Source organism: Eptesicus fuscus, chromosome 19, assembly GCF_027574615.1.
Source record: "Eptesicus fuscus isolate TK198812 chromosome 19, DD_ASM_mEF_20220401, whole genome shotgun sequence".
Classification (NCBI taxonomy): domain Eukaryota; kingdom Metazoa; phylum Chordata; class Mammalia; order Chiroptera; family Vespertilionidae; genus Eptesicus; species Eptesicus fuscus.
The window spans coordinates 3827293-3843834 of NC_072491.1; the positions used below are offsets into that span (position 1 = coordinate 3827293).

Here is a 16542-nt window from a genome sequence, read left to right on the forward strand (position 1 = left end):
CGCGTGTTAAAATGTGAACACTCTTGGGGGAAACGTCATATTTGAAAAACCAAGAGGGAGGCCCCACATTCCTATTTTGTTCTTGGACCTTTCTCCCTTAAATGTGAGGAAATCCTCGGCGGGTGGGGCACAGGAACCCGCTGCCTGGGGAGGAGGTTTCCAGGGAAATCCTGTTTTCTCCGCTCTGAGATCGCACAGGGGTTAAGGCGCAGTCAGCAGCCAACAGCAGCCCGATGCCTCCGGGCACCCTGCGCGGTCCCACAGGGGACTCAGAGGGCGACCCGTGCAGGCGGCCCTGAGAGCCGGGGTGCCGACCTCATCCAGCTGCCCCAACCATGCCACCCTCCCCAGGCCTCCAGGGTGGCCATCTGTACATAAACGATCTATGCCGAGCTTAACCACAACCTCTTTGACACAGACAGCATCGTCTCCGTTTGACAGGGGAGGCACCTGGGACTCAGGAGGATCCCTGAAACGGGTTGGGGTTACATGCCTGACAAGAGGCGAAGGAAGGGTTCCACAGCCAGCGTGGTTTGCAGCACTCGGCCGCCCCCGCTCATCAGCCTGTGTATTCCGCTGCTGCTTCCCTCCTTCCACAAACACTCAGAGACACTACTAGCGTCCAACGCTAACCTCAAGTCAATATGCATGTTTGTTAAAAACAATTATAAATGTAATATTGAGCACCTACTGTGTACCAGACACTTTGCTACGTGTTAGGATTAAGCTGTGAATTACAAAACGGCTGCCCTTGGGGACATCGAGTCTAGCAGACAAGCAAGCAAGAGAAAGTCATTCATTCATTCAGTGTTTCCCGAGTCCTGACTAGGTACCACTCACATTTCTAGGTGCTAAAATACAGCAGTGATCCCAGCTGGTATGGCTCAGCGGTTGAGCGTCTACCCAGGAACCAAGAGGTCACCGGTTCAATCCCCGTCAGGCAGGGCACAGGCCTGGGTTGTGGGCTCGATCCCCAGTAGGGGGCCATGCAGGGGGCAGCCAATCGATGACTTCCTCTCTCATCGATGTTTCTATCTCTCTCTCCCTTCCTTTCTCTCTAAAAATCAATAAAACTATATTTAAAAAAATAATAATAAATAAAATAAAACACAGCAGTGAGCACGACAGATGAGGTCCCTGCCTGTGCGCTCACCTTTCGGAGGAGGAACAGACAAATGGGCAAGACTTCGTCGAGGGGAAAGCTGTCCTAGCCACGAGCCGTCTGAAGACGCTAAGGCGGGGGAGGAAGTAGAGAGTGTCGGGGGCGCTGCTCTGATCGGGTGGTGGGGGGCCTGTCCGGGGAGGGACGCTAGCTCAGAGCAGGGAGGAGCGAGCCCGGCCCTTGGAGATGCATTGGGATGGAGCTCCTGGGGCTGGGCATCCTGCCCGCCCCGTTCCCTGCCACGGCCCCGTGCGCCTGGCACAGAGCACGTGCTCACTAAACACTTGCTGGATGGATGGAGGGGATGACAGCCGCGGCTGAGAAACCGGAGCTGGTTCCAAACCCAGCGCCTCCGCAGCTGGGGAGACTCCCCCCGGCGTCCCTGGGGACTGTGAGCTTCCAGCTGGGCGCCAGCCCCTCGCAGTTCCCTTCCCGGGTTCCTGGATCTGCCCTTGCTGTCATCCCAGTCCGTCTGCAGCCCTGCCTCTCTCCTCCGCAGTCCTGGGTCTCCGAGACGCAGAGAGGTCTGGGAGCGGCCACCGCGGGAGGGGACAGCGCACCTGGGCTGGTGCGGGGCAGCCGCACAGTCACTCACCCCACCGCACCCTCCCAGGTGCCCCAGGTGCCACGGTTAAAGTAGAACTGCGTGCGATGCCCCTCCGGGCCCCCCTTAAAATATGGAAAGCATTCAGCACGGTGACTGACAGTCACGCAGCACACAGGAATTTTTTAATGTTTCAAATCCTCACTCAAGGATATTTTTCCATTGACTTTTTTTTTTTTTTTTTTTTTTAGAGAGAGAGAGAGGGAAAGACAGAGAGAAACATCGATGTGAGAGAAACACATTGATGGGTTGCCTCCTGCACACGCCCCGACCAGGGCCCAGGGAGGAGCCTGCAACCGAGGTACATGCCCTTGACTGGAATCGAATCTGGGACCCTTTGGGCCTCAGGCCGACGCCCTATCCACTGAGCCACACCGGCCAGGGCACAAAGGAATTTTTTAGGTGTGCAACTGTATAGCTCTGCCACTATAAAATGAGGAGAGACCCTTTCTGTGGAAAAACGTGGGTTTGGCCTTGGAATCATTGCTGACGTTTCTTCTACACTCACTCTCCCCCAGGTTCTGTGCTGAACGCTGTGTTTTATTTATGCCTCAGCACAAGCCTGCCGGATTGACAGTTCTTCATTTTCACCGCCATCCCATTTTACAGAAGCAAACGGAGGCACGGAGGCCGAGAAGCGGGCCCAGGGCGCTCGGTGGCTGAGGGCTGGAGCGGGTCGGCAGTCAGTGCACGGACGGCGGAGCTCACTGCTGCACCACGAGGCCCCCTGCTTCCCTCGATTAGATGGTGTGCAAGCTCCCTGCCAGCTCTGACACGTTTTAGGATCACAGGACTCTGCCTCTGGCTTTAACGGAAAACATTTGCTGGAAAGATCAACTGAATTCCATCCACCTACGGGCGCAGCGAAAGTCAAGGATGGAGGCAACGCAGACAAAGAGGGCCCTGCCTGCCATCGTGGCCCGGGAGAGCGCTGGGCAGCCGCCTCCACTCCCTCCACCGAGGTCAGGCTTTGTTGCTGCCCCTGGGCTCCAGGCTGAGGTTGGGGGCGGCGCTGGGAAGCCAACCAGGGCAGACTTTCACAAGGCGTCTTTCTTAGCAACCCCCCACCTCCCATCCCCCCCACCTCCCACCCCGCTCCCCCACGCCCTCTCAGCTGCAGCCTCAGGCACAGCTCTCTGCTGGTAGCAACCTGTCCTGCACCTGCTCCTCCAAGGGCACTCAAGGTCAAAGGCTGGAGCATGTCCTAAAGGGCATTTTGAAGTTCCTTGCATGAAATGAACTTAGAATACAGAATACGCTTCTTCCTTCCTTCTTTCCTTCCTTCCTTCCTTCCTTCCTTTCTTCCTTCCTTCCTTCCTTCCTTCCTTCCTTTCTTCCTTCCTTCCTTCCTTTCTTTTCTTTTTCTTTTTTTGGTCAATCCTTACTCGAGGATATTTTCCCACTGATTTTTTTAGAGAGAAGTGGAAGGGAGGGAGAGAGACAGAGGGAGAGAAACATCGATGTGAGAGAGACACCGATTGGTGGCCTCCCACACACGCCCCGACCAGGGCCAGGGATTGAGCCAGCAACCAAGGTCCGTGCCCTGGACCAGAATCGAACCCAGGACCCTTCAGCCTGCGGGTGGTTGCTCTATCCACTGAGCCACATCGGCCAGGGCAGAACAAATTTCTAAAGACTAGTTTTCTGTCTTTTCCTCTGGCTTGCAACCCAACTGCCCGATTTGCTTCGTGAGCAGCGGGCCTCTGAGACAGAGCGTGAAAAGCAGCATGGAGGTGTCCTGTCCCGGGAAGAAGCCCTTGGAAGAGCCCCTGCCTGGGCGGGCGGGAGAGGGGACAGTGCCCGGCCCCGGGCAGCTCAGTGCCCCCGAGGACAGCCCGTGCCACCCAGAGCGCCCTCTCCGGATGGGTGGCTGTGGGTCTTGAAACCTCAATGCACGTTTTTTCTCCTCAGAAGAAATAACAATTTTACTATTGTGAGCCTTTAAAAAAAATGTGCAATTTTCCCTGAAAAGAGTAAAAGGGGACTCTATACAAAGATGACATCGCTGACTTCGTTTTCTCAAAATCGAGCTTGTCCATCCACCAGGGCATCCCCTCACAGCCCAAGTGAAGGGCGTTCGGAGAGGTTCAAAGCTCATTGGGCAGCGGCTTAAAGCCCTGGGCGGGTGTGTGGTACCCCACACACGTGATCGTCCAGGCCCCGGCCCCCATCCAGCCTCCCTCCTGCCCTGCGGTCCTGAACCACTGTCTCCCCTGCAAGTGCCGTGCCAACGCATGCCCCAGCTTCCGTTCATGCCCCCGCAACCCCCCACCTGCCCAGGACGCCTCCCTGCCCCCACTTGGCCATCTGGCAAATGCACGCTAGTCCTGATGTCACAGCGTGGCTTATGTGGCTGTGGTCCCTCCCTGCCTGCTGTGGTGAATCTGGGGGAGCCTCCCTCTACCCCACCGTCCAGGCCTCCAGCCCCAGCGCAGCGCGTCTCCTGGGACGTAAGTGACGACTTAGGAGGCGTTATCCCGACGTGGCTGGCGTGTGCACGTCCGCTGGACGGAACTCAATCGAAGTGGAAGATGGCCTCTTGTGCCTTAAAACGTTCCCATTCCCGCCTGCCCTGGAGCTCGCTGTCCCTTTCCCGCTCGCTCACCCGCCCCAAGAGGTCCCGCCAAGGTCAAGTTCCAAACGCAGGGCTTTTCTCCTGCGCATCTTCTGCCGCGTCCCGCTGACGGCCCTGTGTCTGCCATACCGAACTCCCCATCCCGAGGGCATGCCCCGGGCCTTCGCACAGACGGATCACTGTCTCCTGAAACACTTTCCGGAACGTGTCCATGTGACAAACTCCTGCCGCCTTCCAACCAGCCAAGGCGTTAGGAGCCTTCTCCGGAGCAACACCGGGAAGTGCTCAGGGTCCCTTCTGGCGCAGGGTTTGTACCCAGGCCCGGAGCCCCTCCTCCTCTCCACGCCACCCCCACCGGCCCACCAGCGCCCCAGAGGCCCCGCTCACGCTAGGCTTGGAAGGGGCGGCTGACGCACTGGCTCCTACAAGAAACAAGGCCCAGAGATGAGGCCTCCAGACCAGGCCAGGACCGGACTGCCCACCTCGCTCACCCTCCCAGAAGCTCACACCAAAGAGTCTTATGAACTCTGAGGGGCCAGAACGCCATGTGGGTTCAAGTCCCAGCTTGGCCATGCAGCCTGGCCGAGCCTCCGTTTCCTTATCGAAGAGCAGATCTTACTACCATCAGACTTCCTTAGGAGCGTTAAATGATTTTTGAAATGGTTGGTATGCAACAAATATTTCCTTTGCTCCCTGAATAGAAACTGCATAGAGATGAGCAGTCTACATATGCACGCGTGCGCGCGCGCGCACACACACACACACACACACACACACACACACACTCCATGTCTCAATCACGTTGGCATGCCCATATCCTAAGGCATCATTATGCCCTCCCTCTGTTTTGAATCAAAGGCACGCGCTCAGACGCCCAGTTCCAAGTTGGAAACTCTGAGCACAGATGGGACGCCGGCTCCATGTCACTCCTGCTTGCAGATCACACTTGTCAGCGGCGCCTTTAAAAGGACTGTGACCGCCCGTTCTGCCTCGGAAACATCTACTCGGAGCCACAGATTGCGGGTGGCTACACGCCAGCTTTCCCTTTTCTTCTCTTGGTGATTCGCATCTCAGCAATACACACGTTCAGCAGAACACCAGGGTGGGGGCACGTACCATCACTCCCAGGTAGCCATGCTGTGGTTGATTTGTGCCTAACGGTTTGCACCCGGCAATTAGATATGGGAGCCCTCTTCACCTATAATTTCAATAAGTAATATTTTTAAGTGATTCTAAGAATGTGGCGGGGGAGAAAAACACTGGGTAGAACTATTTGAGGCTACTTTGGCAATGTCAGTCCAGACCCTGAAAATCTGAGGTTCTCAAACACAATCATTTCCCTTTGGAGGAAATGAGCTGGCTGTTGGCAGAAGCTCCCTGCACGAAGGTGTTCGTTGTAGTATTCTCATAAGGAGCCATAAACAACCAAAAGTCCTAAACGGGGGAGGGGGAGGAGCTTGTGAACGGCAGGGGGTCCACCTGGTGAGATAACAGGACAGCTGTCACTGATACGGCTGTCCTGTCCTCACCTGCTTTTCATCACCAGGTTGGGAGCATCGTGACAGTGGACACAGATGAATGAATGAATGAATGAGTGAATGAATGAATGAATGAATGAATGAATATACTCGTGCATGCATGATTTAGAGAGATATACAGGGTGGGCAAAAGTAGGTTTCCAGTGGTGAGTAGACAAAACACAGTTTATTCTTGTATAATTATTATTATTATTTATTAATTATCCTACTATTTTCCATATAAACAACTATAAACCTACTTGGGCCCCACCCTGTATAACAATCTGGAAGTGCACACATAATGCAATATTAGGTAAAAACAAATAAAAGTCACACCGTGGAGCGATTCCAGCGCTCAGACCACACAGAAAGCCTGGGAGACCGGACACACTGACGGGGCGTCACCTGCCCATTGCCGTGGCTGCCCTTCGCTATGTCTGCGCTGCCCCTGCCTCCCCTGAGCAGGGAGTGCTAAGTGAGGACCCGTCTCCTGAGGTTTGCGTGAGGAGCAGATGGTTAGCACAGCGCTGAGGACATCATGCTCTGTGCATGTTGGATCATTAGAGGCTGAAAGATTCCGAAAACGTAGTATACTGTTGCTTTTAGTTACACACTGCACATCCCTCTTCTCTCCTCCACAGACCCCTAGAAATGGAGTAATGGGTGGAAAATCTAAACCCACAGAGCTGACAAAGGGAGGCGATGGAAGTGAGCAAACAGCAGCGAAGGGATTTCAACAAATGCCGAGATGAAGAAAAGGGGAGGAAGGCGTGCTGATGGAGAGGGCAGCGTGGAGCACTAACTCTCCCGGTACTGAGGCGGGTGGGGTAAGACACGCCATGTCTTCCACGGACCCCCTGGGCAGCCCCGGAGGCAGCCGGGCCCTGGAAGGCAGCGGTGGCGCCTGGGGCTGGACCAGGCCGGCCAGCTCAGGCCCACTCCCGTGGCTGGTGATAACAGGAGACTGTTCTCGCTGGGGCTCCCCAGGGAACCTCATTCACAGTCCAACAGTCAGATACACTGGCTTCAGCCCCGAGTCTCGCTATGACTGGGTTTTGAGAATGAAGGCGGAAGTTCAGAAAAAGGTGACAAAAGAGAGCCCCAACGCCTCGTTCATCAAGGCCTGGCCTCAGCAGTTACTTCCCAAACTGAAAAACCAAGGCACGGCTAGAGCCGCCCGTTGTTTAGAAACGTGGAGGCCAGAGCGAGAGGAAATAGCTAACCCTCCCTCGGGCAGTGCCAATGGCAGGCGGGTGGCGGTGAGCCGGGGAACACATGGACTTAGAAAACAACAACAACAACAACAACCATAAACCTTCGGGGACTCTTAGGTTATTTCAAATGATTTTTTTGATAAAACTCAACATCAATTCTGACCACAGTCTGGCTGGGACGTGTGTCATGTGTTTGGCCTTGAGTATGTTCTCCCTTCCCCAAGCCCCACCCCTGCCATCGCCGACGGGGCAACAAGGACACGCACCTCCCAGCCTCAGGAACCTGAAGCCATCACGTGCTCAGACACTGACATTCGCTATGAAACGTGCAGCGAAGTCCTAGCTGGTGTGGCTCAGTGGATGGAGCGTCAGCCTGCAGATTGAAGGGTCCCGGGTTCAATCCCAGTCAAGGGCACAGGCCCAGGTTGCGGGCTCGATCCCCAGTGGGGGCGTGCAGGGGGCAGCTGATCCATGATTCTCTCTTCTCATTGATGTTTCTCTCTCTCTCCCCCTCTCCCTTCCTCTCTGAAATCAATAAAAAATACATTTAAATTTAAAAAATAAAATAAAATGTGCAGGAAAAAAAAAATATATATATATGTATATATAAATGACCTCCAAAGTTAGCAATTTCCACGGAGAGGAGGAACCTGACATCATGGGGCCACTTACACTTTCGGCCACAGCCTTGACCGTAAGTGGCCGCCTCCCACGGGAGCTATATTCTGCCTCCCCAGCAGGCGGTAATGACAGGTGTCTAGAGCCCTCAGACGTCAGGTCACAGGGCAGGAATTAGCGTCTCGGGGGGTCCCAGAGCCTCTCATTTCCTGACCATGGGACACGGGGAAGGGATGTGCAGGAGGCCCACGCTGGCCCGCCCCCTCCCACCGCACCCCGTCCAGAGCAGCCCCCTCCCCCCGCTTCCTGCCGCCTTGGACCCAGGCAGCCTCAGTCTGGGCTGCTCCTGGGCTCAGGGCCGGTGCCCGCCGCAGATGCCACAGTGCCACCCAGCGTGCTGATGGCTGTGAGTCCGAACTCCTCTGCACCAATGCGGAACCAGCTGAGCTCTCTCACTTTTTTGGCTACCAGTGCCACCACGGGTGACCTCGCCCCAGGACTCCGCAGGCCTAGCCTTTCCTTCATGGGGTGAAACGAGCCTTAGAGAACGGGGCTGGGGTCCCCCCCTGCTTCCAGGTAGCTGTGGTATTTGGACCAGGCATGCCACCGCTGTGAGTCAGTGGCCTCGTCTGTGAAACGGGCGGGTCTCCGTCTGCCTCTGCACGTGTGCAATGGGTAGGAGCCGGAGTGGGTGAGTGTGGGAGGGTCCGGCGAGCGGCAGACTCCTGGACAGAAGGGAGCAGTGAGCGGGGGGAGAGGGGGGGCACCGGCATCGGAGACACGGACAAGGAGCTCACCTTTCTCCGGGAGGGAGGGCAGAGCCGCCGAGGGGCAGAAGCCGGGAGCACCGTTTTGAGCGACTGCAAAGGAGAAGAAGGCAGCCCGTTAGCTCTTCCTCCCTCGGGACCCTGAGGGCATTGCCTCCCTCGGAGGGCATTGCGGGAGGGACAACTGGGTGGCGGCAACATTGGGCGTGGCCGGCAGAGAGCACGTGCGACTCCCAGCACCGCCCCGCGCCAGTCCGGAGGGCTCAGGTGTGCCCCGGTGACCACTGCTCTCAGGGCTGGAGACACCAGAGGGGCGCCTCTCCACGCACCCCCTGCCCGCTGCAGTGGCGCCTGAGACCCCAGGACATGCCGACCCTGCTGGCCCTGGGACCCACTGTGAGGACCGAGGACGAAGGCTCCGTCACCCACACTCTGTGCACTCTTCAGACAACACTCAGATGCTGCCAGCCGGCCGCCATGCCCCCCCCCCCCCCACCCACACACACACACACACACACTACACCCCGCATCCTGCTCATCTGAGTGAATGTCTGTCCTTCCTGGGAGAAAGCGGCTCAGAGCAAAGATCCTGAGCGTCGGTGCCGTCTTCAGAGAGCAGTGTGACTGCCTCTGAGGGCACTGAAACGTCCACACGAAGAATGTCCATGCATGTATGCACAACCCATGACACAGACAAGAGTGTAGTGAAGGCCTGGGGAGGGGGTGGGAGTGGAATGGGGGGAGGGAATGGAGGAGGGAACGGAGACAGCTGTAATACTCTCAACAATAAAGATAAATTTAAAAAAAATAGAAATGTCCCTGCCTCGGACCCAGTAGCTGTGCTCTTGGAAATTAACTTGCAATTCAGAGTAAGCTTGGTTTGCAAATGAACATCCAGGCAACATCGATGAAACGCTGGAAATGACGTAACACCATGAGGCACCCATGCGGCTCGTCTCAGCAGGAACCGGTCTCCTGGCTCTGCTGCTGCTGCTGTTCTCACCCACCCTCCGCGGTTCACAGAGGGTGCTGCCCGCCCTCCGGTGGGCGGGGGGGGGGGGGGGGGGCCTCCACTGCACAGCAACAGCTGAGCTGTGAGGTTCTCAGCTTCCCTGGGGCCCTGCAACCCGGAAACCCTCAACACCCTCTGTCCCTGGGAGGACTGGCGCTGCCCTGGGGACCCTCCTGCTGTGTCCTCTCACTGTGTAACCTTGAGCCATTCGCGCTCCGCTAATTCACATTTGTTAAACAAATCACGGCTAACCTTGCTGCTTCTTCCCAACTCTGCCTTCCAGGACATCATGTTGGTAGCTTGAAACTGGCCACGGGTGAGAGTATTTACACCATGGCAAGTGGCAACGGCTGGAAACCAGGACTTCCCTCTGTCTTCTCTGGTTGTAAAGTATTTGCCAGCGCAGCACTGAATGGGGCGGGGGAGGTAACCACAGGTGCCTCCTCATGGGGTTGTTTGGGGACCTAATAAGATGTTTTCTGCAACACGTTAGCCTAGTGCCGGGTAAGTGCTTTGCTAGGATGTGAATGATCGTGAAGAGGGGATTGTACAGAAACTACCCACCTGCGGCAGCTTCTACATAGGGTGCGCGCAGACCCAGCTAGAAGAGCCGGTCACGCCCTCTCCGGGTGATGCTCCCACATCTGGAATTGCTTCCCACTGTTTTTCTAGAAGCCACATGTGACTTGGTAACCCAACCGACGACCCTGCCCCCCTCGCAGGCCTCACACAGCTGCAGAGAGAAGGGTCAGCCCCGGTTTCTCCCAAGAGCAGAGGGTGCCCAGGCCGCAGGGCCCGTCCCCTTCCAGGAACTCCGAGTCTCTGGGACACTGCTTGGCCACAGAGCTGCCCTCGCGCCCCTGCCCTCCCACCCGGATGTTAAGAATACTTCCTCTCTGGGTCCCGCTGCCAGGAAGGGGCTGCAAAGAGCCTCATTTGCATTCACCATTGCTCCTCTGGGCTCTGGGCTCTTGGCTAAGCCACGTGACTTTTCTATTCACCGTGTCAGCAAAGTCAGAAAGCACAGCCCGCAGGCGCGGGCCCCTCCCGGGGCTCCCTGCTGCAGGCGTGGGTCTCCCTCCTCCTGGACTCTGCCTGGCTCAGCGGCCACCTCTGTGCTGTGGACACGGCTCGGGGACCAAGGCTGTGTCGCCACTGCCCATGACAAGCTCTCTGAGGGCCAGATATTTCTGAACAAACGGAGCTACGGCTTACGTGCCGTTGTACCCAGCTGGTCCCTGAGCACGAGAACGATGGAGAATGACATTTCCCGCAGGCGGTGGGATGAGGAGATGCGAAGAGGTGTGGGGGGAGAGATGTGCGGTTACACTTTCCTAATTGACACGATGAGAAAGCCAGGGGAGCCTGGTGGAGTGCACACCTGCTGTCTTCCTCTGGCCAGTAACAGCGCCTGAACTATACTCTGAGGAACTTCCTCCCTGCCGGTGCATACAGCCTCCCTGGCCTGTCACTCAGGCAGCCCCGCCCCCGGGGGCGGGCTCACAAGCTGGGACAAACTCTCTCCCTGGAATTGAAAGCTTGAATGCAACCACCAAAGCCCTCTGGAGGAGAGTAAAGATGACAGTGACACACAGGGGGATGCTCATTCATTCCTCCTCAACACGCCCATGTTGCTGAGACTCAGGGGGTCATCCTTTTCTGAGTCTATAAACAGAATCCCCCAAATATTCCTTTTCTGATTAATTTAAATAGAATCCGTGTCTGTTGTTTGCACCCAATGAATCTTGACTAATGTACTTCCAGGCCCCAGGACATCATCCTAATATATGGTTGGAAACCAGTCAACTGAAGATGCTCACGTAGAGGTTCGGAGCCAATTACTTACCAGGCTTCTGGTACCATCCGAAGGGATAGGTGCGGACCTCAGTGTCGGGAGAGCCACAGTCCAAAATGCGCCAGGTTCCTCCACTTTCCTCACTGCAGGTCTGAAGTCCCAAGCTGTTCAGAGTTAGGCATGTCACCTCTCCTCCTGGAGCAAAAAATAACCAGGACCAGGAATGCTATGAATTTCCCTCTTGGGACTGCTTTTGCTGTGTCCCATAGATTCGGGGTTGCTGTGTTCTCATTTTCATTTCTTTCAAGGTATCTTTGGGTTTCTTGAAACCTATATAATTTTATTGACCAATGTCATCCCAATAAATTCAATTTTTAAAAAAGAAAAATAATAAATTTAAAAATAATAATAACCAGGACCAGGAAAATAATCAAGACAGAAGTTTCTAAACTGAAAGAGGGAAATTCTGCAAAGGCACCCTTTTGTAGATATTTGGGGTTCACAGCTATTCTAGGTATGATCTTAGCCACCATGAAAAACCTGGCACCTTACTGTCTCTGGCCCAAGAGCACAGGAATGAAGGCAGCTAACGCTCATGAAGCACTCATCACGTGCCCAGGGCTGTGCTGGGGACGCCTGCATCATATCACCTGGCCCTCACCCAGCCCCATGAGGAGGGAGCATTTGTATCCCATTTACAGGTGAGGAAGCTGAGGCTCCGAGATAAAAGTGATTTTTTCCAGGGTCACATCACTAGCAAGTAATCAAGTTTAAACACAGATCATATGAATGGATCCTACGTTCACCCCACACAGCTGCCAGACCTGAGTCTTGGAAGATGAGAAGATGCTCAGTGAGCGCTCCGGCCAGGTAGACGTGCTGAGTGACGCTGACCAGGTACTAGACCCGGAGCCACGTCCCAGCTGTCACCTTCATGAGCTGCCTCCCCTCTGCAAGCCCCACTTCCCACCTGGGGACAGGATGGCTCCTCCCCTCCCACCAGGAGGAGGTGCTGAGGATTCGGTAAGACCGTAGATGTGAATGCGTTTCCTAGGCTGCAGGGTGCTGTGCGCAGGTCGGGGGTGTTGTCACTGTTACCTGTTAACTGGGAAACGTTGAGAAAGCCAAAGCCGGAGCAACACGGGTCCGCGTCGCACAGTCGTTCACACTCGAAGAACCTGGCGTAAGGAGAGAAAGAGCAGGATGTCCTACCGAAGGATGTCATGGGTGGTCCGGGACCTACTGGGGACAGGGCTTTCTTGCTTCTGCGGGCCTGCTTTCTAAATTGGGGTGCTCTGGCCAATATGCATGAATGGATTCCTAGCTTTGATGTATTTTCTGAAAACACTCTACTCTTTTCTCAGGAATACTGAATTGCCATCCTTCATTCACCCACTCATTCACTCATTGAACATAAATCCTGTGCTTATAATATGCCAGGCTCTAAGCCAAGCTAGCCCAGAATCCTAAAACCCTTTCAGATAGGAAGAAAGTTCCAGCTTTGGGGTCTAGGAAGGGGAAGAAATGGTAGGGAAGGTGTCTCCAGAAATGGGGGGTGGGGGGGCAAGGGCTTACAGTTGGAGTGACCCAATCAGGTGCCTGTTTAGGTGGCAGAGAGCTGTGTTCCCCCTCTTACCCACTCCACCGTGGGCTAATCTCACTCCAGGACACACCTCTGCTTGCTGAGTCAGGACCTACTTTGCTTGATTCCTCAGTGTGGCTCCTTGGGCCCCACCCTCAACTTTGAGGACCAGTCCTACCAGAAGGAACTTAGTGGCTCCAAACTAATGCTCTGGGCTCAGTTCGGAGTCCCCTCTGCCCCGACCACATGTCCCAATTCAGGTCACTCATTCCCGATTCCTGAGAGCTCCCTCTACCCAAGTGCCTTTCTGGTGTGGGGACCCTGCCTCATTCTTGGCGCTCTCCTTCTCTGCCAGGAAGCCCATGACTCCAAGTCACATCCTGGTGAGTAAAGCCTCCATCTCTTGGGCAACTTCTCTGATGCTGGCGGTATCTCCGTCCTGATGTTCCCTCTCCAGGGCCCCTGGCCACCTGCCCACCTGCCCACCCACCACTTCTCCAGCCTGGATCATGTGTTTTCCCATCAACACACCCTCCTCTGAGTCCCTCAGCCCTTTCCCCACAGCAGGGGCAGGCTGATCCCTGGATCCAGCCCTCCTTCTCTGCCCCCTCCCATCAGCACGGGGCGTGTGCTCAGCCAGATCTCCAGACAGACTACATCCTATCACCTTTATATCTCCATTCTCCAAAGCAGATCTTAAATGCCAGCAACACAGTTTTACAAACTAACAACACTTCCCAGATCAACAGCTCACAGGCCAATGCCCTGACCCTAAAGTTCAAAGTGCTTTAGAGGGGAAGCTTATTTAAAATTCCGATTTTTGAACCCCACCCCCAGAAATGCTGGCTCAGGAGGCCGAGGGAATGTGGGTTGTGGAAAGTCTTCCTGCTGATTCTGGGGGGTCAGAACCAGAGGCCAAGCCTGGAGAAGCATTGTCTTCAATGGAAACAACTATACAACAGCTGACTGACAACAACAGCAAGAAGCATTTCTAAAAAAACGAAACAAAATAAAAGTCTATCCCAGCCTGTGGCCCTGTTAGAAGTTCAATTTGCTCTCCAGATTCTGAACAGAGCACAGCGAGGCTTTGTGATCAAGTTCATTCCAAGGTCTGTCTGATCATTGTCATCCATTGATAAGATGTGGCTCCTGTCCTTTTGCATTTCCTGTGGCATCAGCTGACTGGAGGTCCAGGCTGCATTTTGCATTTGCCATTAGTCATCTGCCGCAGCCATGGTTCTTAGACGTGGTGACTTACTTATTGCCTTTGTCCACCTCTGCCTTGAGTTTCACGTTTTTATTCTGCATTGCCTCTAACTGGCAGATCTCACCTTCTTTCGGATGCAGACACAGGTGCCTTAGAATAATGATCACAGCGGGAGGGGGCGAGATGGGGCGGGACTACGGAGCTTACCCGTTGGAGATGGGCTTGTCGGACATGGCCACTTTGCTTCTAATGGAAAGCCCCGTCAGCTTTTGGAACGGCAGGCGGGTGTAAAAGTTCTTCACTGTCTCCTTCAGAACAACTGCACGGGGAAGGAAGCAATTCTATTATTTAGGGAGAGATTTGCCGTATCCATAAAAATAAGAGGATGGCCCTAGCTGGTTTGGCTCAGTGGGTAGAGCGTCAACCTGTGGACTGAAGGGTCTCAGGTTCAATTCCCGTCAAGGGCACATGCCCAGGTTGTGGGCTTGATCCTCAGTAGGGGACATGCAGGAGGCAGCCAATCAATGATTCTCTGTCATCATTGATGTTTCTCTCTCTCTCTCCCTTCTCCCTTCCTCTCTGAAATCAATAAAGATATATATATTTTTAAAAATATGAGGATGAAGGTGCACAGAGCAGACTGGGCGCTTCCAGTGGAAGAGGGTGTGTTACACGCCCAATCGGGCTGCAGGAACAGGGAAGGGCTTGCTGTGGCACTCGCACAAGACAACGCGGACAGGACAGGGGCCATAGCAACGCCATCCTGGGAGCTAGAACAAGCACAGGCAGAGCACAACATTGAGTTCATCGGCCTAGAAACATGGAGGACTTTTCTGAGGGAAGAAGCAAGAAGCCACTCCGTCCACCTGCTGGAATCCCAAAGGGCTTGAGGGCGGCATCTGTGGATAGGGGTGGGCGGAAGCAGGACGGGCACGAAATCGCTTCGGGAAGCAGTTCCGTCTCCTGCTGCCTGCCCCCCTCTGCTCTCTGCCCTCTTCCAAACACAGGACGGTGGAAGCCTGACTTTCTGAAGAGGACAGAAGAGGGAGGGTCTCCTGGGTGCCCCAGGGAGAGTGATGGCGGGAGCACCCCCGGAGACTGCAGGAGACTTTCCAGTCAATGCACACGGTGAATAGCGAGGCTTCCTCCCAACCTGGCTTGGAATCCAAGCCAACAGCACCAGGCTTTAGGCCCCCGGCCAGGACCTCTAAGGCTCTTCTATGGGCAGGACCCCAAAATCATGACATGAGGGACCCCCAAAAAGTGGCCCCACCAGATCACCCTCCAGGCGAACCTCAAGTCAACAAGCTCTCCTGCTCACTGGGAGCTTCCTGACCAACTTCGGGCCCTCCTCTCACATTGAGTGGAAAACCAAGGGCATCAGGTATCTGAGAAAGGCCTCCATCAAAGACGAAAGAACAGTTAGTAAAAGGTAACAACGTCTTGGAAGAAATGGAGACTGTGTCAAGTGAAAAAATTTTTTTCAAAAAAAATAGTGTCACCCAGTGGGTGTGGCTGAGTGGTTGAGCGTTGACCTACTAGTAAGAACCAGGAGCACATGCCCAAGTTGCAGGCTTGATCCCCAGTGCGGGGTGTACAGGAGGCAGCCGATCAATGATTCTCTCTCTTCATTGATGTCTCTATCTCTCTCCCTCCCTTCCTCTTTCTGAAATCAATTTAAAAAAATGTAAAAAAATATTTTTAAAAATAGCGTCATTAGTGCCCTGGAAAGAAAAATCCACTTCTATCTTGTCAGAGCCACTGTTGGTGTGTTTTCTGTAACATGCGGCCTGGTGGAATCCTAACTGCTCCATGTATGAGCAGTAGCTTCTCCGAGGGCCGGCATTCCAGGGCGGAGTTATTCTCTGCAGCCGCCTGGATGCATTTGTGAATGGCGTCCCCTCTCCGTAATGAGCACGGAAAAGTCTATTTTTATCCAAGGAAGACTGGATCTGGCTACTTCCGCCCACGGGAAGCACAGTCTCCCCCATCACACGGAGCGCTCACCTTTCCTCCGGAACAGGGCACTCGGCCTGTGGGGCAGGATCAGTCTGCAGCCCGTGGGACGTGGCTCCAGGACATCATCACACACCTGGGCCTCTGGGTAGAGGGTGCAGGTGAAGTACAAGGGGGCGCTGTCTCTGATCTCGGCCAGCTGACAGAACGAGGGCTCCTGGACACAGCCTGCAGCAAGGGGGCAACGGGGTCAGTGCTTGGGAGGCCTCCGGGGACCGTGACCTCGGCAGGATCTTCTGAGAAGACAGGCCTCCGAGGGGGGCTTTCCAGGCAGGCACATGCCCAGGACAGTCAGGGCTGCCCAGTCGGGAAGGCCCAAGAAAAGCACCGGGGTTCTGATAGCTGGGGAGAGGGTGGTGTACAAAACAGGGGGTCCATGTGGCTCTGAATAAAGGCAGAGCCTAATAGGGTGAGGGGTGAGCAGTGCAGGAGAGAGAGGGTAAAACTCCACCGGATCTACACAGGACCAGCTC

At 55.0% G+C, this 16542-nt stretch overlaps 1 protein-coding gene across 1 annotated transcript in view; it reads right to left on the reverse strand.

Moving 5' to 3' along the window:
* TG (thyroglobulin) overlaps window positions 1-16542 on the reverse strand; it is a 158235-nt gene that overhangs the window by 87465 nt on the left and 54228 nt on the right. Inside the window, exons 31-35 of the mRNA XM_054708536.1 lie at window positions 16061-16237; window positions 14261-14372; window positions 12363-12442; window positions 11316-11459; window positions 8488-8550 (exon numbers count right to left, since the gene is read on the reverse strand). Coding sequence (XP_054564511.1) covers window positions 8488-8550; window positions 11316-11459; window positions 12363-12442; window positions 14261-14372; window positions 16061-16237 — 576 coding nt within the window. The remainder of the gene's footprint in view (window positions 1-8487; window positions 8551-11315; window positions 11460-12362; window positions 12443-14260; window positions 14373-16060; window positions 16238-16542) is intronic.